Source organism: Fundulus heteroclitus, chromosome 22, assembly GCF_011125445.2.
Source record: "Fundulus heteroclitus isolate FHET01 chromosome 22, MU-UCD_Fhet_4.1, whole genome shotgun sequence".
Taxonomy (NCBI): Eukaryota; Metazoa; Chordata; class Actinopteri; order Cyprinodontiformes; family Fundulidae; genus Fundulus; species Fundulus heteroclitus.
In genome coordinates, this window is record NC_046382.1 from 5,424,937 (window position 1) to 5,449,817 (window position 24,881).

General features: G+C 42.9%; 1 protein-coding gene across 1 annotated transcript; it reads left to right on the plus strand.

Annotated features, from left to right (window-relative positions):
• The first annotated feature begins 415 nt into the window (after positions 1-415).
• Positions 416-3,534, plus strand: LOC118557236 (G-protein coupled receptor 4-like). The gene is made up of 3 exons (XM_036126846.1): positions 416-686; positions 2,661-2,830; positions 2,934-3,534. Exons 1-3 carry the CDS (start codon positions 618-620, stop codon positions 3,478-3,480), a joined length of 786 nt encoding a protein of 261 aa, XP_035982739.1. The 5' UTR covers positions 416-617; the 3' UTR covers positions 3,481-3,534.
• Positions 3,535-24,881: the final 21,347 nt, after the last annotated feature.

Genomic DNA, 24,881 nt, shown 5'->3' on the forward strand with positions numbered 1-24,881 from the left:
TTCAATGTTAGTTAATAAAACCAATAGCCAGTTAACATCATTAAAAACCGGTAGTCCTTAATCACAACTATTCGTAAATATTTTTCTTTATTGTCGGTTTCCCTTTGATTAGAATGATAAATTATAATAGCCAGTTATCATAAATAATATTCAAAATCAAACAGGTTAACCTCCACATCAGTGGCAGTCTGGTGAGCTGATGGAGGGTCTGCAGTGTAGATGATGAACCGAACCGGTACCAGCACTGAGGTGTTCCTGTGCTGCAGATCAGCTTGTTAGAGACATCTGGCTGGTCAAAGCTCACATCATTTAGATTTTCTAGTTTAACACTTGGATTAAAATGTTATACATGGGGTGGGGGGGGGGAGCAGAAAGTTTTTCTTTTAAGATTTACTCAACCATCATTACTTATGTTTGCAGGTGCCACTGTCTTCAAAGTTCTGGTTCAACACTGAAGGATGGAAGATTTGAACAACAAGACATCCTCAGAAAGAATGATCAGTTAATGCTTCAACTTCACAAACCATAACAACTCAGTTCTAAACTGCTCAGATTTCATTGAAATTTATCCAGATAATTTCCTTGACATTGGCTCAGCTTACCTAATCGCACCAATAATGGACTGGATCTCCATGGGCTTTGGACTTCCTTTGACTCTAATAGTGATGGTTGCAATTTTTCGACAGGTGAGACAAAGAACATAAATGTATTCTGTAACATTCACATCTTTTGCTGTGATTCTGTGTCTTTGCTGACTGCTTACATCAGACTCTGCTCCTGGTGCTGCTCTAGCATTTTTCTCTGATGTCCTGCACCTGGGAGTGCTCTGATTTGTGGAGCTGTCACACCTGTGATCTGTAGGGCATTTAAGATAAGATAAGATAAGAGATAAGATGGTCTTTATTGATCTCACAATGGAGAAATTCACTCGTCACATCGGCTCATACAAGAAGGTGCAGAGTAGGGAAGGTGCATTCAGTTATATACAGTGAGTCTTCATATATACAATGGGTCAAAAAGAATACCAAAAGATAAAAATACAAAAAAGGAAATAGGAATGTAGAACTGTATGAATGTAGAATTTCTCAAACAAGACCGATTAGCTTCACCCTCCAGAAATCAACTCCAGTTCCCCAGACGTTTGCAGCATCAATAATTCTGGACGATGAGGATGTTACAGTGGCTTCATTTCAACATGCTTCAATAGTCAGGAGCGCAGGCAGCAGGATGTAAACTCAATCAATCTCTCAATAACCTGTTTTCTTAAAGTAATTGGCTCTGTGGTCATTTGCAGCTTTGTGTTGCTGGATTGTTGCGTGTCTGTCTGCTGAAACCAAAATCCCCCTTCCTGAGTCCATCACAGCTGTCTGCTTGTTCATGTATTTTTATTTCTAGATAGACCTGCATGAATTAATCATATAAAACATCCCGTGTGATCAAATAAACTCTGAACAAAGTTACCTCTGAACTGTAAATCCCTCCCACTTAAACGCTCTTATCCAGGGATGGCATTTCTCTGCATTCTTTCAGGCTTTAGTAAGGGGAATGAAACAAACTCCTGTCATATGGTCACCATGGTAACATGGAGAGTCACTCCAGCAGACTCTGAAGCAGCAAAGTTTCATTGTTACTGTTATATTTGATGATGCAATATTCAGGACAGAGCTGTCTGCTTCACCTCTACACAGCTTGTCCAGCAGTGACGCAGACGCACTGCCTGTTCTAAATTTAGTAATTTGACGTCATTTGAGGAATGCCCCATTTATACCTGTCTCCTCCAGAGTCCAGGTGCCAGATTATTGATTAGACCTTCCATCGTTCCTAGACTGCCTTCCTGTCAGTGACTCTGATCGTTTGTGGATTCCTGCCGGTTTCCACAATAACAATGTTCAGCAACAACGAATGAGCTGTTTGACTTTGTGTCTGCTCTTTAAATAATGGTTCTCTCTCATTTCAGGTGTAAGGTTACCTTTTCTTACCTCTAGAAATGACTGAATGTCACGATCCGGTTCTGGTAGATGTTGTTATTTTGGTTATGTTGGCTTTCCTGCCTTAGGGTTTATTTCTGTTTCTTGTTTTGTATTGTGTTGGATTCATGTTTAGCCTGTTTACTGTTTTAGTTATCTGGTTTCCTTTATTAGTTTTTATTATAGCTTGTTCTGTTCAGTCTTAGCTTTGTTTTCTATTTGGTCTTTATGGTTATTTTGGCTCTGTAGTTGTCCATCTTAGTTTCTGTCCCATCAGCCTCTCAGTCACTACCCTGTCACTTCCCTTCCCCTGATTAGCTCCACCCATTCCAGTAATTAGTTTCACTCCATTCACCTGATCACTCCCTTACTTATACCTGCCTCTGCCCCCTGCAATCTGCCACATCATTGTTTGTTTTTGCCATACCTATGGGTGAGTTTTGCCAGCATTCCCTTTTCCCTGTATTGTGTTTCTCCTGCCTTATCTGCTTTTTTGCCTTGGACAGTTTTGGTTTCTGCTTACATCTGTTTTTGAAAAATAAACCTTTTTAAAACGTATCCTTTGGTCTGGTTGAATACTGGGTCCTCTGTCTCCGGTTCATGACACTGAAATGTTTGAAACAGGAAACATTTTACATGTTAATAATATTCTGGTGTCATTAGTTACTTTTTTCTCTGTTATCTTTGTTGCAGGTGAAAAAGGATCAGGGTGTCCCAGTCTACATCATCAACCTTCTCTTTTCTGATCTCATTCAGTTCTGTGGCAGAATTATATATTCATGTATGATTGAAATTGGCTTTACCATCATGTTTATTGGTTTAATGGCCAGTGTTGGATTCATGGTCTGTATCTCATTAGAAAGGTAACTATGTGTTTCTCTTTAAGCTTCTTTATTGTCTCATATAATCCCGTTAGTCAGCACCTGACAGTCTCCATGGACTAAACAGCTCCATCTGTTATTACAGGTATTTGATCATCGCCAAGCCACTGTGGTACAGATTCAGGAGAAACATCAAGACCTATGTGGTGATCTGTGGTATCGTCTGGACTATTTCTCTTATTATTCCAATACTTGTGTATCTGCCTATTGAAACTACTGATACTCCAATTCTTCTAACCATCTTAACTAGTGTGCTCCTCCTGCCCTTTCCCTTCTTCATCTTCTGCTTGGTTGGGACTATTAAAGCTCTGTCTGGAGCCCTCAGTGTCCCAGCAGAAGAAAAACGACGAATTGTAGCCATTCAGATTGTGGTCATGCTAATTTACTCTATGCTTTTCCTGCCCATCATTAGTTACATTCTGTTACAGAAAATGGACATAATTATTTATCTTCTGTTCTTAGTTTGTCTTTATCTTAGTCCCTTTGCAGACACAACTCTGTATGTGTTAACTCGGAAAAGCTTCCTGGATAAGTTTCTGGCTTCACTCTGTTCTTGTAAAGCATCAGACAATCAGGAGATGAGCAGCAAGGATACTGAAAGCACGACTGCTCCACATACTGAGACTGTTTAGGGTTTAATATCTGGAGCTTCCACAACAATCTACTGTAGCTGATTTTTTTAAATGGCCTAGCAACATGGATTTTAAAGACTTCTGTTTTTTTTTTTCTTTGTTTTTTCCCCAGTGTCCTGTCTTGCAATATGGCAATAAGAATTGATATCTTAATGCCAAATAGAGCTTGACAGATTTTACTTTCACAAGTGGAGCAAACAGCTTTCGCCATAATGCTCCGCTTGATTTGTGCGTGTAAATAGTTTTATTGTGATTCCTGCAGGGAGAATTTCAAATTATATGGACACTACAATGGGAAAGTAGGAGAGTAAAAGAAAAACAAGAAGAGAAAAAAAAAGAGAAAGAAGAGGTGAAAGAAAGACGAGATAAAAGGAAGAGAATGATAAAACGTCCTCTGTCTGCTCCATCACCTGGAAAGAGACACAAAAAGAACAGCACAACCAACAGACATAAAGCAACAGATACAATCGTGGAACACCTTGATGCCATTGCTAACTCATATGTATTATTATTTAAGCTGACATGTGTAATGTGATACCTAAAAAAGAAAGTAAAAGAAAGTAAATAAATAAATTGTAGCCTTTCTGTATATAAGTGAACATTTAATACCTGGGAGAGTGCACTAGTTTAGGTGAAAATTTATCCAGAAGGAAATAGTTTGATAGTGATTGTGGAGAACCGAAGACCCACCTTCCCCGAGCACAGAGGCAGCAGTCAGGGGACCCGTAACCCCGGACTCCCAAAGGGGCCCCCAAAGCAGTGCGCCCGAGAGGGACCTTCACAGGAAATCTGCAACCCCACCCCGAGGAAAGAGGAGAGACGACCCCGAGGAAATCCCCCAGCCACTGCAATGCCGACGCCCCCAAGAGCCGCGGGGACGAGCCCGTGGGCTCCGCCGGCAGCCGGCCGCGCTGAAGTGGTCCTGGCCATGGGCCCTGGGGGCCAGAGGCCCCAGGGGCGCCCCGCGGCAGGGGCCCCGGCCTCTCCCCGGGGGGCCAGGCCCCGTGAAGCCACCACCGGGAATGGGCCGGCGCCCACCCGGGAACCCGCCCCAAACCCGAGGACCGTCAACGCGCCAGAGGGCCAAGGCGCCTGCCAACGCAGCGGAGGAGGGCAGGACGTGGGGGGATGGGCTCCGCACCTATCGGAGACTTGAGATGATCTTGGGAGAGGGAGTGGACCGGACCCGAACCTGGGGAAAAAAAAAAAAAAAAAAAAAAACTCATTCACACCATCCCTCCCTTGTGCCCCACTCGCCACACACAGACACACAAAAAAAAGGACGCTGTACACACATTCCCACATAGCATTCACATCCAAAAATCCCAAGTGGGGGGGGGGGTCACCACAATTCAACAATACGACTGCCTGTGCCCGACCCCCGGCCCCGCCCCCGGACCAGACGCCCCCCGGACCAGGCCCCCCAAAGAGGGGGGGCCGACACGACCCGTACGGGCCACCCGACCAGAGCCCCCCCTCACCCACTATATACCTAATAAACCCCCTCCCACCCCAACCTTACCCTAGCCACCCCTGCCCCCCATCCCTTCCTGGGGAGAGCAGAGGCGTCAGCCCCAGACCCAGTAAGCCGCTGGCTACCCGCAGCAGCCCCCCGCCAAGACCCCGGACCCAGTGGCCCGCACCTCTTCCAGGCCCCAGACTCCGTGCCGCGATCGGAGATCGGGGGTGTGCAAAAGACCCCCGATCCTCCCTACGCCCGCTCAGATGTTGTGTTGTTGCATGTTGATCTCAGGTGTGTTTAAAACTGGGAGCACCGAAGGGGGTGCACGGCACAGCCCAACCCCCCTCCGGAAGGAAGCTGGTGCCAGCGCCCCCCCTCCAAGCAACTACCCAGAACCCTCAATGTCTAAATGCGAGAGGGGGTGAAGGGAGCCGCCCGAGGCGAAGCTCACACAACATAAGCCCCCCCCCCAGACGTCTTCCCTCCACCCCCCCATATCGTGGCCTACATGAATGTGCGTTGTGAAAATGTTTGGAATGAAAGTGTCTAAAATGCATGATAAAATTGGGGAGAGGGACGTCACCAAAAGGTGCCAACCTCCAGTAACGCCCTCTCCCCAAGGACCTACATGTGTGGCGGCGTGATGGAGCACACATGTCCAGTCCTTTGCTCCCCATTCCGGGGATGGGGAGCAAAGGACTGGGGAGCCAACCCAGGGAGCCAGCTCCCCTACTGACTCCAATAGGCATCCCCGCTCCCCGAAAGCTCCACCCGGAGAAAGGGGCCCCCTCCAGCGGCACCACCATAGCCCGGGGGCCGGGGAGAGGCCGCAGGGCCCGCCAGCCAACCACCCACCAGGACCAACACCTCTACCTCCCCCAGCCCACCCCCTAAGCCTACTGGCTTTAACCCCCCCCCCCAAAAAAAATTTTTTATAATAATAATATTAAAATATATATATATATATATATATATATATATATATATATATATATATATATATATATATATATATAAATAAATAAATAAAAAAAAAGTTAATTAGATGGGGGACCCTGGCCAGCCAGCCCGCACGAGCCATCCCAAACCCCACCCCCCAGGTGAAACCCGCACCGGGAGACTACACGGACCAGGACCGGGACAGGGGGCCGGACACAAGCCCACCAGAGCGTCCACCAAACCCCCCCACCCCCACCCCACCCGTAGATTTAACCCCTCCCCAACACTAACATTCAAACATCTCACCATACATTCAACACTAGACATCCAGGCTGGGTAAGTCACTACTCCCTGAGATCCTAATGACCATGCCCCCCTACCAGCTCAACAGGCCCCGAGGCCCCCCAGCGCACCAGAGGCCCCGTGCAGGGGCAGACACCCGGGCACACGCCGGCCCAGACCCCAAGCGGCACACCCGCCGGAACCGGAACCCCCGAGGCCCCACCGGGGCCCCCGCCCGAGGGCGGCGTGCCCCAGGGACCCCAGGCCCCCAGACCCACCCAGGACCCACCCAGCGACAGCACAGCTACCAGGTCAGTAACCCACGTCCGTCACCGCGTAGCTCCCCAAGAGCGCCGCAAGCGGTGCTGTGGACCACCCGTAGGCCTCCCAAGCTCCTCCCAGATGGGGGCAACAGACCCTGGGGTCAGACCCACCAAGCACCCCACTCCAAGTGCCCCCAGAGTCCTAGGAACCCCTCCACCCAGCCACTGCGCCCTGCAGGAAGCAACCCACCGCCCCCCATTCCACTAAGTGATAGTGCTAATCAAAGGAGCCCAAAGAGATCGAACAGATGTGGATGCAGATGCTGTCTCAAGATTAATATGATCCAACAAAAGATCTCTATACTGATTGATACTGAGATTCTCCTTACTTTTCCAATTCATGAGGATAGTTTTCTTTGCGATACATAGTGCAGTGAAAACCATGAAAACTATTTTATTCCCCAGAGGGCTTTCCTCAAAATTACCAAGCAAGCAAACTGATGGGAAAGGTGTAATTTTACAGCTCAAACACTTTGATAAGTCCTTACATATCTGTGTCCAGAACCTCTGGACTGGTGTGCATAACCATAACGCATGAATATAATTATCAGGATGATTGCCTATGCAGTGTGGACAGATATTAGATTGTGCCAGACCCATCTTGAATAATCTTTGTCCTGTGTAGTGTACTCTGTGAAGGATTTTGTATTGTATTAGTTGTAAGTTGGTGTTTCTAGTCAATTTGAAAGTTCTTAGACATATCTGAGCCCAGAAGTTTTGTTCAAAGCTGACTGATAGATCCTCTTCCCATTTCATAATAGGGAGAGATATTGAATCATCTATTTTAGTCAGTGTCCTGCATGATTTAGACAGTAGTTTGGGGGGGGGGGGGGGGGGGTTAAATCTAGGAACTCTAATATATTACTTGGAATTTGTAAACCACCTTTAATATACTTAAACTTTTTTCTAATTATAGATTTAAGTTGTTCATATTCCAAAAATGTATTTTTACTAATGCCATATTGCATATTTAGTTTGGAAAAATTGATGAACTCGGTTCCATCAAGTAAATGTTCCAGATATTCAATACCTTTATTCTTCCAGTATGTAAACTTTATCATATTATTATTTTGTAGGATGTCAGGGTTGTTCCAGATGGGTGTACGACTGCATGGGATAAGTGACGACTTTGTCATTTTAAGAAACTCCCACCATGCTGTCAGAGTAGAGCTGATATTGATATTTTTAAAGCATGTATGCCGTTTTATATTTGAGCAAATAAACGGCAAATCTGAAATCATGATATTATTGCATATTTTCTGTTCTATGTCTATCCAGGGCTCGTCTAAAGGATTTTGCTTTATCCATTTAGTGATATATTGTAGTCTATTTGCCAAGTAGTACTTATAGAAGTTAGGCAGATCTAGTCCCCCTCTGTCTTTAGTTTTCTGTAGCGTCTTTAAGCTGATACGGGGCGGTTTATCTTTCCAAAGAAATTTAGAGATTGAAGAGTCTATTGATTTAAACCAGTCAGATGATGGTTTATTGGGGATCATTGAAAATAAGTAATTAATTCTAGGTAAGACCATCATTTTAATCAAAGCTACCCTACCCATGAGTGAAATTGGAAGCGATTTCCATCTATCCAGGTCATCTTCTATCTTTTTTAAAAGTGGGATGTGATTAGATTTTACTAAATCCGCAAGTTTAGACAACACAGTGATACCCAAATATGTGATATTTCCTGAGCGCAAATGTAAATCTAGGGGGTTTTGGAAAGAGCAATTAATTGGCAGTACCGTATATTTAGACCAGTTTATAGAGTAATCAGAAACCTTTGAGAAGGATTCTAGTAATCTAATTACTTGAGAAAGGGAAGAGTTTGAGTGCTGAAGATAGAGTAATACATCATCAGCATAAAGACTAATCTTATGCTTTATATTCATGCATTTTATACCTTTAATAACCTTTGTTTGTCTAATTGTTGCTGCTAGAGGTTCAATAAAAATGGCAAAAAGTGAGGGGGAAAGTGGGCATCCTTGCCTAGTGCCCCTCTGGAGACAAAAGCTGGAAGATGTTTGATTATTTGTCCTGACACAGGCTGTCGGAGAGCTGTATAAAATTTTTAACCAATTTATAAAAAAATTGCCAAAACCAAATTTATGCAGAGTAGCGAATAAAAAATTCCAATTTACTCTATCAAATGCTTTTTCTGCATCTAAAGACATTATAATAGTTTTATTATTTGTACTGTAGGAATAATCTATTAAATTAAGTAATCTGCGTGTATTTGTGGATGACTGCCTTCCTCTGATAAAGCCAGTTTGGTCTGGGTGGATTATGAAAGGAGTGACTTTATCTAATCGTTTTGCAAAAGCTTTACATATTATTTTAATATCCACGTTGATTAAGGATATGGGACGATAGCTGGTGGGCAACATAGGATCTTTGCCTGGCTTAAGCAGAAGACTGATGGTGGCAGAGTTCATATTAGCTGGAAATCTGCCATTTTCCTGAATTTCCTGCAACATTCTGTGAAACGTTGGTGCCAGAATACTCCAGAACTCCTTATAAAACTCAGTAGGGAATCCATCTGGACCTGGAGCCTTTTTATTGGGCATGCTTGTTCAAGCTTCCTGAACTTCAACTGTTGAGTCCAGTGTCGTTCTTTGGTTATCTGATATTTTAGGAAGTGTAATTTTATCCAGAAACTGCTTGATGACATTGTCTGATGGATTTATCTGTGATGTGTATAAAGTTTTGTAGAAATGAAGCTGAAGGCGCAAGTTCAATCGAAGAAACTCATCGCCTGCCTCCATTCAATCAGAGTCCGATATGCCTCTGATGTGAGCCAATCAGCTACGAACCGCACCTTCATGAAGCCAATCAGCATCCACGCTCATCTTAAAAGCAACTTCAAATCCACGTCTCAGCCTGCTAACCTGCAAGCGCAAACGGATTGCATGTTGGATTTCGAATCAGATGTCCGATTCAAGACGATAACAACTCATCCTCAAATCCTGCTGCTCTTAGGAACGCCATCTAGCCGCGCATCCATCCTCTGCAATCTCTGTATTCGCTCCAGCATATCTTAACCAGCACTGACCTGGATTCGCTCTCTTAGCGGGCCTTCTTCCGCTGTGGCGTCTCATTCCGTCACCCAACCTTTGTTTTCATCAGCTCTGATTCCTGGCGCTTGAACTTGCAAATCCCCGCTTTTCACAAGCGACGTAGACGCCGTCACAACTCTGACTCAGCTCCGGTCCCGCTCTGCTTCGTAGCCGAGAGCGGCTATCGTCCTGCGCAACTTTCAGTCTGATCTCCTCTCATGCCGCTCCTAGCAGCTCAAGGTAACATGTATCCACTCATGTTTTCATTCTTATTACATGCATTTCGCTCATCATGCTCCTGAACTGTCCGTCTGTTAGGCAGAGGTATCCCATCCATTCTGTTTGTTTTCGTTTTCTTCTTCTTCTGGTTTTGGCGGTTGGCTACAGGCTTGTAGTAGCATTACTGCCACCTACTGGTTGCAGTATGGTTCGTGATGGACTCCATTAATCTTCTCTTATTTCATAATTATGTCATTCTAATTCAACTCATTGTTCATATTTTCTACAGTAATTTCTTGTCCATAGTATGTTTGATTTTAAGTGTTAATTAAGTTTGTAAGTTGAAATGTTAACCTTACCATTTTCCTCTTTGGTTTTCCCATTCCTGTGTTCTCTTACTATCTTTGATATGGCAACGTTCTTCTCGTCTCCCCTTTATCATCAACCTGCAGGCTGTATTAGCAAATGTCTCAGCATTTTAAATCTCTGATTTCGTCATTCAAAGACTTACTATTGGCAATCCGTCCGCATTAAGTACCTTCAATGTCATTCACGTTCAGTTTAACCGGACAGTAGGGTTGAGTTGTTACTTAACCCATTTTATTTCAGAAGCGCATTTTAAATCCAGCAATTTATACCAATTGTTGTGCCCTTCACGAGCTCTGCTGCTCTGGCCAGGCATTCATAAAGTATTCTGTCAAATTCTCTTCACCTACTTTCATCGTGCACTGCCACGTGCTACGTTGTGTGCCTTGTCTCGTGCCCTGTCTCGTACCCCGCTCGTACCTGTCTCATACCCCTGCCATGTGCCCTGCCATGTGCCCTGCCATGTGCCCTGCCATGTGCCCGCCATGTGCCCTGCCATGTGCCCGTCTCCTACTCCTCATGTACTCTGTATGTGCCTGTTTTGTGTCCTTCATGTCATGAGCATTCATTCTTTCATGTCCCCATGCATCAGCCCCCATGCATCAGCCCCCATGCATCAGCCCCCATGCATCAGCCCCCATGCATCAGCCATGCAGCAACCCCGAGCACCGGCCGAGCACCTCACCATTCATCTCACCTCATCTCACCATCCATCTCACCGTTCCCCTCACCTCACCTCACCTCACCATTCACCTCACCTTCATCTCCCATTCCACATCACTGTTTTGTAGGCCTTCGCGGCAAACGGCCCTGTTTTGTAGGCCTTCGCGGCAAACGGCCCTGTTTTGTAGGCCTTCGCGGCAAACGGCCCTGTTTTGGTAGGCCTTCGCGGCAAACGGCCCTGTTTTGGTAGGCCTTCGCGGCAAACGGCCCTGTTTTGGTAGGCCTTCGCGGCAACGGTCCTGTTTTGGTAGGCCTTCGCGGCAACGGCCCTGTTTGGTAGGCTTTCGCGTCAAACGGCCCTCTCATTAAGCTACGCTGCTTCTCCTTTTCATTCTTCTCTGCCCGTCTGGAGCACGCTTTCTCTGTGGTGCCTGAATTGGCACAATGTTCAGTCATGTTACCATCTTCATCCTCTTCATTTATTCATCTTGTGGTCACTTCCTCTCCTAGATCTTCCTTTCACTATTCTCAGTTTGTCCTTTTTAAATTAAACCTGTCGGCCTGCAAATCGAGTTCTAGGTATTGATCTCAACTTGGTTCCAGCATGGTTCCTGCCTGCAGTAAGCTCTCGAATTCACAAGATATCAGTCTCGTCCCATATCAGTTATTTTCAACTGTCAGCTGCCCTCCTTGCTTGGTCACCTCAATCTCACAAATGCATCATTGCCAGAGTCATGCTTTATTTCCAGGCAGCTAGAGTTCGCTAAATTTGTTCTTTCCTTCTTGAACAGGATACTCTGGTTGAGAGCTGCCGTTTTGACCGTCTGGTCTGCTTCTCGCCTGATCGAAATATATTCTATAATGTCTTTCTGTCGTGGATGTGTTTAAAAATTTACGGATGCTGCCATCCGTAGGTTTTGGGGGGGGGGGGGGGGGGGGGTTCTTTATAATTGTTTCACAGGTTCCTGATCACTCAAACATGGGCTCGGTCATCATCATCATGCCTCACACATCGTTCTGAGCTTCCATTCATTTTAGCTGCCCAATGCCTCTCGGCTTTAAGGTAATCTAACTGCAAATACTGGTGGTGGATTGAAACTTTTCACATGTTCCGTCAGACCCTTCATGTTTCACTCTTTCAAATTGAGTTTATCATTCATAATCATCACAGTTCGTAACTCTCCTATCATATAGTTGATCTTTCATGCTTCTTTCACATCATCATTAATCACATGTATACTTTCATTCATATTGCCACTCATGTTGACAGTTATCCCGTCACTCATTCTGTTATGTATCCTGCAATGCAGTCTCTCGTGCGTCTCGTAGAATATGGTCCTGCGTCTCGTCATGTGTTCTTTCATGCCTGCGTCAAGCATTCTGATATGCATCCTGTTATGCATCATGTCACCTGTGTCGCATCTTGTCATGATTACTCATTTCTCTACGTGCATCATCTGCAAGACATCTTCCTCAAGAAAGCATACGCAAGACATCTTCCGCAAGAAAGCATACGCAAGACATCTTCCGCGAGAAAGCATACGCAAGACATCTTCCGCAAGAAGCATATGCAAGACATCTTCCGTAAGAAAGCGTACGCAAGAAGCGTACCCAAGACATCTTCCGCAAGAAAGCATACGCAAGACATCTTCCGCAAGAAAGCATACGCAAGACATCTTCCGCAAGAAAGCATACGCAAGACATCTTCCGCAAGAAAGCATACGCAAGACATCTTCCGCAAGAAAGCATACGCAAGACATCTTCCGTAAGAAAGCGTACGCAAGAAGCGTACCCAAGATATCTTCCGCAAGAAAGCATACGCAAGACATCTTCCGCAAGAAAGCATACGCAAGACATCTTCCGCAAGAAAGCATACGCAAGACATCTTCCGCAAGAAAGCATACGCAAGACATCTTCCGCAAGAAAGCATACGCAAGACATCTTCCGCAAGAAAGCATACGCAAGACATCTTCCGCAAGAAAGCATACGCAAGACATCTTCCGCAAGAAAGCATACGCAAGACATCTTCCGCAAGAAAGCATACGCAAGACATCTTCCGTAAGAAAGCGTACGCAAGAAGCGTACCCAAGATATCTTCCGCAAGAAAGCATACGCAAGACATCTTCCGCAAGAAAGCATATGCAAGACATCTTCCGCAAGAAAGCATACGCAAGACATCTTCCGCAAGAAAGCATACGCAAGACATCTTCCGCAAGAAAGCATACGCAAGACATCTTCCGTAAGAAAGCGTACGCAAGAAGCGTACCCAAGATATCTTCCACAAGAAAGCATACGCAAGACATCTTCCGCAAGAAAGCATACGCAAGACATCTTCCGCAAGAAAGCATACGCAAGACATCTTCCGCAAGAAAGCATACGCAAGACATCTTCCGCAAGAAAGCATACGCAAGACATCTTCCGCAAGAAAGCATACGCAAGACATCTTCCGTAAGAAAGCGTACGCAAGAAGCGTACCCAAGATATCTTCCGCAAGAAAGCATACGCAAGACATCTTCCGCAAGAAAGCATACGCAAGACATCTTCCGCAAGAAAGCATACGCAAGACATCTTCCGCAAGAAAGCATACGCAAGACATCTTCCGCAAGAAAGCATACGCAAGACATCTTCCGCAAGAAAGCATACGCAAGACATCTTCCGCAAGAAGCATATGCAAGACATCTTCCGTAAGAAAGCTTCCGCAAGAAAGCATACGCAAGACATCTTCCGCAAGAAAGCATACGCAAGACATCTTCCGCAAGAAAGCATACGCAAGACATCTTCCGCAAGAAAGCATACGCAAGACATCTTCCGCAAGAAGCATATGCAAGACATCTTCCGTAAGAAAGCGTACGCAAGAGAGCGTACGCAAGACATCTTCCGCAAGAGAGCGTACGCAAGACATCTTCCGCAAGAGAGCGTACGCAAGACATCTTCCGCAAGAAAAGCATCTATGCTCACATCTTCCGCAAGAAAGCATAAGCAAGACATCTTCCGCAAGAAAGCATAAGCAAGACATCTTCCGCAAGAAAGAATCTCTGCTCACTTCTCCTTGTTCATTTCGTTCATTTCATTCACCTAATCATCTCCCATTCAAATCACTATCCCGTCACACTGCCTTATGAGCAGGCGCTCTGACCTCGGCATTTTTGGGGGGAACATACCTGTTCTCATACATCTACTTATGCATATTAAAGTATAATTCAGCATTAATGTTCCTGCCGAGGTCTGAGCGCCAAAGACTTAAAATATTGTATCAATAGAATCCTTCTAATTGCCATTTCTTTCTCTGTGAGTTTTTCAGATTGAAATGAAGCTGAAGGCGCAAGTTCAATCGAAGAAACTCATCGCCTGCCTCCATTCAATCAGAGTCCGATATGCCTCTGATGTGAGCCAATCAGCTACGAACTGCACCTCCATGAAGCCAATCAGCATCCACGCTCATCTTAAAAGCAACTTCAAATCCACGTCTCAGCCTGCTAACCTGCAAGCGCAAACGGATTGCATGTTGGATTTCGAATCAGATGTCCGATTCAACCCACCCCCAACCCCTTCTCCGCCATCGTAGCTGAGTTCATCTAGCTTCCATGACGTTCCTCCATCCTCAACCCATCAGAGTGTTTTCTCCCTTCAGTCTTCATCACTCCCTATCGCCTGTTATTGGTCCGGCAGAAGACCACCATGTTGGGCCCGGTTCTGCCAGAGGTTTCTTCCCAAAGGGGAGTTTTTCCTCTCCACAGTCGCTTCAAGCTTGCTCATCATGGACAGTTCATGCAAACCTGTGTTTATCAAGTTGGACATCTATCTTAAACAGATCACCATATGGACTGAACAAACTTCTTCTATCTCCACTCCACCACCAGTTTCAGACCTGGGGGGAACATACCTGTTCTCATACATCTACTTATGCATATTAAAGTATAATTCAGCATTAATGTTCCTGCCGAGGTCTGAGCGCCAAAGACTTAAAATATTGTATCAATAAAATCCTTCTAATTGCCATTTCTTTCTCTGTGAGTTTTTCAGATTGAAATCACGGAAGGTGTTATTTATACATTCTGGATCATGTAATGTATTCCCATTGGAATCTGTAACTGCAAATATAGTCGTTTTCTCTTTATTTATTTTTAACTGATTAGCTAAGAAGCTTCCTGACTTATTGCCATGTTCAAAATTTTCTAATCGAAGTTTTTCTATTAGAAATTTGTTTTGCTTTTCAATATACTGGTTTAATTCTAGTTTTATTTTACGGATTTTACCCAACTTTCCCTCTTCCAGGGAAGTTTCTAGTAACTTGAGTTTTTCTTCTAATTCCTGTATCTTCTTCTTTTCCACCTTCTTTTTGTGAGATGAGAATTAAATTATTTTGCCTCTCATCACTGCTTTCCCTGCTTCCCAAAGTATAGATGCTGAAGTGCCTGGCAGATCATTGTGTTCTAAGTATGAAGCCCACTCTTCTTTGAAAAATTTATAAAATTCTTCATCTTTAAGCAGCAATGTATTAAATCTCCAGCTCTTGTTTTGTGGGGTTATTTTTTTATTTGTTAGGGTTAAAGTAACAGGAGCATGATCACTAATAGCGATAGGATGAATTACAGCATCTGAAACGTCCGACAGCAGCGAACTGCTGATTAAGAAATAGTCCAAACGAGAATACGAGTGGTGAACATTTGAAAAAAAAGTATATTGCTTACTATTAGGATGAAGAGAACGTCATGCATCGCAAAGACCAAAATCACTCATGTATTGTTTGACTATATTTAATGACTGCCAACTACGCTGAGACCCTGTTGTATTCAGCCTGTCTATTTCCTCATTTAGACCAAAGTTGAGGTCACCCCCAATAATTAGAAAACAATCCCCGTGTTTTGAAAGTGCATGGAAGAGTTTGTGGAAGAATGAGGGTTCATCAACATTTGGACCATATACACTAACAATACATAACTTCTGGTTATGAATAGATATTTTAATTATTATGAATCTACCTTCGGGATCAATAATTTTGTCTAATATTTTAAAACTAACGTTTTTGTGGATTAAAATTGCTACTCCTCTCTGTCTAGAGCAGGGGTCGGGAACCTTTTTGACTCAGAGAGCCATGAAAGCAAAAAATCTGGAAATTTATTTCAGTGAGAGCCAATAGGGTAGTTCACATGTGACGTCACGCGTCACAACGTCCGCGCTACTTCCGGGTCCCGCTTGTAGGCAAACACAGGACTGTTCTCGCATTCTATCATTACAAAACGGGTGAATTAGAGCCTGCTTTTAGTTAGTTTATTTTCGAAATGTAAACAGTGCCTACAACTTGTTGTGCTCCTGGTTGCACACAGAGGCATTCCAAATCGTTGGATGTACGTTTCTTTCGTTTACCGAAGGACGAAGAAAGACAAAAGAAATGGATATTTTCAATGAAGAAGGACCCAGGCACACGATCCCAGTCAACTGGGGGAGCCATCACACCCCGACAGAATGTGCAGTCTACACTTCATCTCCGGTAAATACAACTTAATTTTGCACTGGTCATTGTTCTGCTTAAATAGCGGCGGAGGGGAGGTGGTGATCGCTACACGGGGCCGGAAGAAACAGAGCCGCAGACTGCAGCAGCCTGCTGCAGTCTGCGGCTCTGCTTCTCCCGGCGGCAGCATTACGCCCTGGTTTACGCGCGCTAGTACTTCTGTGTTTCCGCTGCAAAGTTGCCGACACCTTCACCCATTTTAATAAGACAAAAACACCTAAATAATCCTTTGTGAACAATTTTTTTTTAACCTACCGGGACGTGAACATCCATCCATTTTCTGACCCGCTTAATCCCTCATGGGGTTGCGGGGGTTTCTGGTGCCTATGTCGCGATATCAACCATCAACTTACTCTTAAAACGATCTTGTGATACGTTATCTAAAGAAGAAAAATACGTCGAGAACTTGTCGTTTCCTTTGTTTGCGCCCTTTGTTTAATCCATGCCCTTGGGGAGCAGTGGGCTGCCTTCCAGTCCGGCGCGCATGCGCAAAAAAACCCGGATGAAAACAATAGCGGTGATATTTTGTTTTATCTGCGAGCCAGATGAAATTATCAAAAGAGCCATAACTGGCTCGCGAGCCATACGTTCCCGACCCCTGGTCTAGAGTTATAGCAGGCAGCAAACACATTGGGGAACTCAGGTGAGTTAAGATCACTTACAGTTGTATCTGGTTTATGGGTTTCTTGCAATAAGACTTCTGTTTTTAAATGTTTTATCGAAATGGTTTCTTGGAAAAACATCTACTAAAAATAGAATGTGAGCAACCTGCTACTGAGAAACAATGTGTCTCATTCTCTGAGCATTTATTTCATTTTTCTGCAGTGATTCACTGAATCATTCTGATGGTGGTTTTCTAATATGTTTATCTGTCATTTTGATATTTTGTGTGTAAATAGTTCCTTAGCTTAATTTTGCTTAGTTTAGTTAAGTCTCACTAGCCAAGTAGAGAGGATTAATTGATTGAAATATAGTGTTACTTCAGATAAACAGCATTCTATAGTAATGTTCATTTTATTTCTGTTAATAAATTCTTAAACTTGAAGAGAAGTTGTCACTCCTTTATTATCTATGCGTGTGCAGAGTTTGCTGTTAAAAGAACAGCAGAGCGCGAATCATTCCTTTCAACTATTATATCAGCTGTTTGGGCTGATTTTCATGGGACAATACCTAACAGAGTTATTTATTAAACATTAAATGACTTAAAACATAAATTGTTGCAAACATTTTTAAACTTAATTATAATTCATAACTGTTTTATAACCTGTATATAAAATGTGAACATTTGCGGTCTTTTATTACACTGCATTCATTAATATAAAAAACGTTTTGTTTTCTCTTCTTTGCAAAACTTCTGCTGGCAAAACCACATTTTTCCCTTTATATTAAATAATAATTAGTATTGTCTCTAAGAAAAGGTTCAATAGCATATGTTCTGTATTAATTACAAATGGTTTTGTGCATCCTGGGTGTCTGGAGAGATAATGTGAGGAATTTGATCTTCTTTCTTTGGGGGCGGACCAAATCTGTTTAGCATGTTTTGTTCACAGGGGACCTAATCGTTGATGAAGATCAGCCTCAACAGGTCCAGTTGCTCAATTTTTGTTCTGCTCACACAATTCAGCGGTTCTTTTTATGGAATATTAAAAGATCAGTGTCCGTACTTACAAAGATCCTCAGTCTCTCAGAGCTCCTGTCTTAGCCAAAAAATTCCTACCAAGAACTCTGAGTTTAAGAGCGATCCAGCTGCTGCAAAGAGTGACTCTGAAGAAGGAAATGGATTTTTTTTTTATTTTAGTGAGGAGGTGGGGTTGACTCCATTGCTAAATTTTGACGCTGTCTTTTAAGAGCTGTGATTGGTTGATTGTACAAAAATAAAACCAAGTGATCAAAGGAAAAAAATAAAACAGTTAAACTAGATTTATAAAGCTCTCATGATGATGAAATTTTATCTACACAATTGATTGAAAAAGGTGGAGAAAACTGGACAGCAGCGCTGCTCAGCTCACAGCTATAGGAGGAGAATAAAGCAGTTTTGAAATGTAAATTTGTTCCTGGCTCACAGAGAAAATACACAGACTTTAAAGCTTATTGCTACAGATCAACGCATCTTTTTCTATGTGCGTCTTGGTGCTTTTATTCACCAGTGAGAAGCAATCAGTGCAGCAATCAAAAGTGAGGAGATGGCATCACACAAGCAAACCAGATGACTATTTAGGCTTCTGACATCATTTTCAATACGAAAATACTTTCTCACCTCTGTTGTCTACATTCTTGCAAATTTCCCCACTTTTATTAATGATTATTACATTTTTCTTGTAATTTATTTATCCTCCATAAAATTACGTTAGGAGAGCCACACTATTAACCCGCTGGGGCGTGATAACTAATTAATTTCCCTCTATGAAGATGATAAAGTTTATTTTATCTACACATTATAATTGTAGAATTCTGTAGAAAATTATGTGCTCATTTCCTCCACTGTTCAGGAGGTGGGTCCACCAATCAGCTCTCTATGTTCAAGGATGAGCCAATCAGCTCCATTACTGTTACTTCCTGCTTCAGACCCTTTGAGCTCGCTAAAGTCCACCTCTCACCAATTACCACTACTATTTATTTTTTTTTTTACTTTCGGAGCTCTCTGAATGCCTAAGATGTTTTTGTTTTACCAAGGTAGAATTAGAAGAAAAATCTTAGCAAACTTTTTGAATACCAACATAGGTCCTTGGTGTATATCTCCTTCCACATGTTTTTTGCAACTGTCATACCAAAAGGTTTCCATTTCAGGAAAATAAAGGATTTATAGCAATAAAGGATCTTAACCCTTATAGTCTCCAAAGAGGTGAAGAAATTATGTAAACGACTTATTAAAGTTAATAAAATAACCTAGCAGGTAACATTAATCTCAAGTGGAAAAAAAGAAGCTTTGAGTCTTACCTGGGCGTGTATAAGGTTCAGTAATTATCTCATTGGCAAACATTTCCAAATGGAGACTGATCATAAACCACTACTGAGTCTGTTGAGTTCCCGGATGTTAGATGCTCTTCAACCACAGATTCAGCGCTTTAGAATGCGTCTCATGCAGGTGAATACGATTATTTGCCAATGGAATGAGTATTTTCACCCCTAAAATAAGATAATTAGACATCCTGCATTTGAAATGAGATGATGGGAGATAAGTTGTTCCTATTTTAAGTGCAAAAATCTTCCTATTTACTTGCTCAAGTCAAGGACAAATACACTAATTATAAGAAAATTTTTTACTTATTTTAAGTTCGGTTTTTGCTGTGTGGTCCTCAGTTTTCCTGTGCTGCTTCTGCTACATTTGCAAAGTTAAATGGATTTCGCCATATTACAAGTAGCCCTAGATATCCACAAGCAACAGGGAAGCTGAACGTGCTGTTACAACAGTAAAGAACTTGTTGAAGAAGGCAGCTGATCCATATCTTGTCTACAGAGCAACACCACTTTGGAATGGGTACAGTCCAGCAGAGCTCCTTATGGGAAGAAGACTTCGCACAACGGTGCCAACACTTCCATCTTTGTTGAGGCCAGTTCTTCCAAATGGTAAGATCGATGCTCAAAAAGAAAAGGAGAGAAGGATAAAAGATGCAGTGAGATATGATTCGCGCCACAGAGCAAGAGTTCTTAGCAAACTTACTCCAGGACAAGGTGTGTGGATTAAAGACCAAGACACAAGTGGAGCAGTGATTACCAGCTATTCTACTCCACGCTCATACATTGTGGAAGGACCCCATGGATCGATTAGGCGAAATCGTCGTCATTTGGTTGCCATGGAACCTTGGACAGAGCCAGATGTATCGGAAGGGGATGTTGCTGCAGAACAAGTTCAACCGAGTTCTGAAGAACCTCCACAGCAGAGCATTCCTGAGCTTTCACCTACTCCTAGAACCAGGTTTGGGAGACGGTTGTGAAACCAGATAGACTGAACTTGTAGCTAAAGGAAGTAAAATAATTTCTGTAAATATTATGCTAAAAGTTCAAGAATGATTAAATATGTATCTCTGTTTATATTGTTTTCTAGCTCTAGGTAGAAACAGACCTTCCAGCTATAGAGGCAGAATAATCCTCTAAGGTCTGTTAAATCAATGGTGGTCCAACCGTTGATTCTAGAGAGGGGAGATGTGGTGTTAATGTTACGCATGGTTAAAAACTACAAATGGCCACCTGTGATGACATCATAAAAGTGCGTCAGGCTAAGGTAGTCCAGGTGACGCTGATTGTTATGATGAAGCCCATGCTGGAAGTTTGGTGATCCTGAATAAAGCAATTACGATGATACAGGTGATATCAGCCAGGTAACTACACTCAGTGTCCAATCAACCATGACTTCAACGCAAGCATGAAAGAAGCCCTGATCAATGGAACGCAGATAACGTGCTTCACCATGGCAGCGACGGGAATGAGCCTGAAAGAACATTTTAGTGAAGGCATATGGAGAATATTTAACCATAAGAAATGATGCTTTTGCTGCTGAAAAAGTGAGTTGGCTTGATAGGAGAGTTATTTGATGGAGAATTAAACATGTTTTCTCACACTTCATTAATTTAACACAAAAGGGGGAAGTGGGGAGGGCGCGTTGATTACAAAAAGCATTGAAAAGACAAGGCAGCCAGTCTTGATGAAGTTTAATCAGGTATGGTTAATATCATCTTTATTGTCATTGAAACATACATTATAATGAAATGTAGGTACCAGATCGACTCGGGTGGTCAGAACACAGACATGAATACGTAGACGCCCCGTCGTCTGGTGGGAGGCGTGCCGACAGAGCGGCCATCTTGGGTCAGACCAAGCTGCGCTCAGAGAGAATACACGTCAATTCAGCAAATTGATTCAGAAATTTATGTTTTCAGACACTCTGAATCTGGTGAATTCTCACCCGATTTCCAGATAAATCAACTGACTGAAAACGTCACCCCTCTACATGGGACCAATTGATTGAATTAAATGATTGTCTGACTTAATAAATAATTTCGATTTTGTATTGAAAGTAAGCAAACTTCCAGAGCTCCGTCCCAGGAAGCCCGACTTTTACTCCGCTTATGGGTGCGCAAATAAAAGGACACTAGGAACCAGATCCTGGGGAATTACCTTCCATAAGTAAGATTTTATAATAGATATTCCTCATGCTTTACAGTTACAGTTTTTCCGGCATAAACACAATATGTGCCAATGGGTAGCAGGGATGGAAGTAGAGAAAAGTACATTAAACACCAAAAACAAAATGGTGCTAAATTACTGGATAAACGTGATTTATGGGGGGGTGGGGGGGTGGGGGGGATATTATACAGTATTTTTGGTTTTGCTATGATTTTGTAATGTATTTGATTCTAAGATGCATTATTAGGTTTTTGTTGATTTTTTTCCCCCAGATCTGTTTGTATTATATTGTTTTTAAATGCTGTTATGAGCAACTTTGCTCTCACTTGTCTGTATATAGTTTTGCTCCTATGTAGATAAGTGCTGTTGTCTGTGGATCGGTGTCTGTATATATATATATATATATATATATATATATATATATATATATATATATATATATATATATATATATATACCCGCGACCCCATGAGGGATTAAGCGGTTTGGAAAATGGATATATATATATATATATATATATATATATATATATATATATATATATATATAGGAAGAAAGAGAGAGATTTATGTGTGTGTAATTTGTGTGTGTCAGGGTTCTCTGTGTTGTCCTGCTCTAACTCTACTCCTTAGGTGTGTCTAGTTGGCTGAGGAGGCGTGGTCCACACCTGCAGCTCGTTGCAGGCGGCTTCCTCTGGCTTCTTAAGCAGAGCGCTGACAGATGGAAGACGCCGGAGCCTTAACCAGTCGTGGTACGACGTGGCCTCTGTCCCAACTCTCGGAAACCAGCTTGTGAGTTTTTTTGTTACTCTTCTTTTTTGAGTAATTTTTTGTACCTCTCTGTTGCTCCAGATTTTGGTGCTTGGATGCACTCACCTGTCTTGACGTCCCGTCCGAAGAAACAGACCAGCAGACCTGTCTGCTCAGATTTTGCTCTGGCGCTCCCCTCATACTTCCTGGAAGTTACCCAGCGAGGCCTGAGATCCCCTTTCCCGGGTTCTGTTGGTTCTGTGCTCACTCTGGTCAATCCATCTGTCAACCGCTGCCGATGAGGTCGCCTCGGATTCCTCGCCAGCTACATCTGCCGCCCTCAGCCACTAGCCACCTATCTCCATCTGAGTAGTCACATAGAGTTCTCCTGACGCTACTTCTTCCCGGTTAGGTCCGCCCAGCCTAATGGTAAGCAGCGCAACTCCTAGCAAGTTTCCTGGCTCTTATTTCAGAAGAACTCACTTGCTCTTTCTTACAGACTCTCCAGCCGTGACGTTCTGACCCAGCCGAGTCACCTGTAGTTCCGTCCATAGACCTGCCTGTTTTCCTTTAATAAAAATCTTAAAACTGTGCATTGCCTCCCGTTCGTATCTGCATGTGGGCTCGTCATCTGAAAACCATGACAGTGTGTATATTAGATTAATATGTAACTGCAAAATAAGTGAGTGTGTGTAAATTTTTCATCCAGTTTGACTTCAGTTTAAATAGTTTTGGTTCTGAATAAATATGTCTGAAAGGTCACGATCACTGTGAATATATGATTAAAATGAGATCTGAGCTGCCTCCTATTCATTTTGACAGCAGCTGTCTGATCTGTGGTCTGACCCAAGGTGGCCGCCCTGTAGGCACGTCGGCCTAGCAGCTGGCAGCGTCCAATGGGGCGTCTACGTACATGATGTCTATGGGTCAGATCGGCTCGGGCACTTCCCGATGACGTCATCATATGGCAAATCCACTCAAACAAACTACATTATGCCCGCAGTCTCCATTTGTTACAAATCAATTTTATTTTGTTAATTTCCGGTTATTTTCCAGTAACTTAATCGAGGCATGAAAACTTTTCAATCTGAAAAACTCACACAGAAAAGGCAATTAGAAGAATTTTATTGATACAATATTTTAAGAGTTTGGTGCTCAGACCTCGGCAGGAAACATTAACGCTGAATTATACTTCAAAATACATAAGCAGGCGTATGAGAATAGGGATATTTCCCCCCCAGGTCTGAAACTGGTGGTGGAGTGGAGATACATAAAGTTTGTTCAGTCCATATGATGATCTGTTTGAGCTAGATGTCCAACTTGATAAACTCAGGTTTGCATGAACTGTCCATGATGAGCAAGCATGAAGCGACTGTGGAGAGGAAAAACTCCCCTTTGGGAAGAAACCTCTGGCAGAACCAGGCTCAGCATGGCGGTCTTCTGCCGGACCGTTTTAAGGAGTGACTGGGAATTCCATAAGAGTCCAGGAGGAATTACACTCTGATAGGGACGAGGTTAAAGGAGGACCGTAGGAAAGCCAGGCGAAGCTTGGTACGATGGTGGAGAAGGGGATGGAGGTGGGTTGAAACCAACAGAGTCCAAACCGGACACGGCGCAGCCACCGCTTGCTCGCTGAGCAGAAGGCCGAGATGAGGATGTGGAGTTCTTTTTAAGATGAACCCAGGATGCTGATTGGCTTCGCGGAGGAGCAGTTCAAAGCTGATTGGCTTGCGTCGGAGGCGGATGAGTCTCTGATTGATGGAGGTAGGCAATAGAGTTTCTTCAGTTTGAATTTTCGCTTAAGCTCCATTTAACATCTTTTTGGAATGCTTGAGTGGTAGTCTGACAATTTAATCGGTAATTTTGCCGGATCAAAGTTACATCTTAAGAGAAATTTCCTTCCTCCAATTTTTTTTTTAAGTTGTGAAGGGAAGATAAACCATAAACTCTTTTAATTTTTAATAAAAGTCTGTGGTCCATTTTATTTTAATCAAAGCATTCATCACTTTAAAATCACGTTTATTTCTCCCTTTTCTACTGATATTACTATGTCGTTCTTTCTGATCACATGTTTTTTTTTTATTAATCCAGATGAAATTGTGATGAATTTGATTATTTTTTTATTGTAGTATCTGGTATATTTAAGATATATGCTGGATAAATTAATCTGGCTATCCCTTCCGTTTTGGTTAACAAAATTCTTCCAAAAATTGAGCCAACTGTCAAATATAATTTTTTTGTAAAATGGCTTGAATATTTGTTCTATCATTTTCAATGTGGTCCTTTTTAATCATTATACCTAAATATTTTACCTCATTTTTATCAATTAAAGTGGGTTGATTGTTTTGAATTGCTAAGATTTCACATTTTCTATGTTCATCTTTAAGCCTGAAGCTTTTGAGGAAAAAGAAACCGCTAAATTAACTAAATAAAATTGATACGTTACAGATGCAGACCGCGGGCTCAATGTAGTTTTTGAGTGGTGTTGCCATAATGTGACGTCATCGGGAGGCGCAGGGCCCATGGAGAATTTCTTCATAAAATTGTCCGTTTACAAACCGCAATCCCGCTCTCAAATAAAACCTACACCCCGCTGTAATTACTTTAGTAAGTTGTCCAGACCAATCGATGTTTTGCGCAATTGTGCAAACGTTAAACCAATCATGTATAGTGATGTCATCAGAAGGCGCAGGCCCCCGAGTCAATCTGACC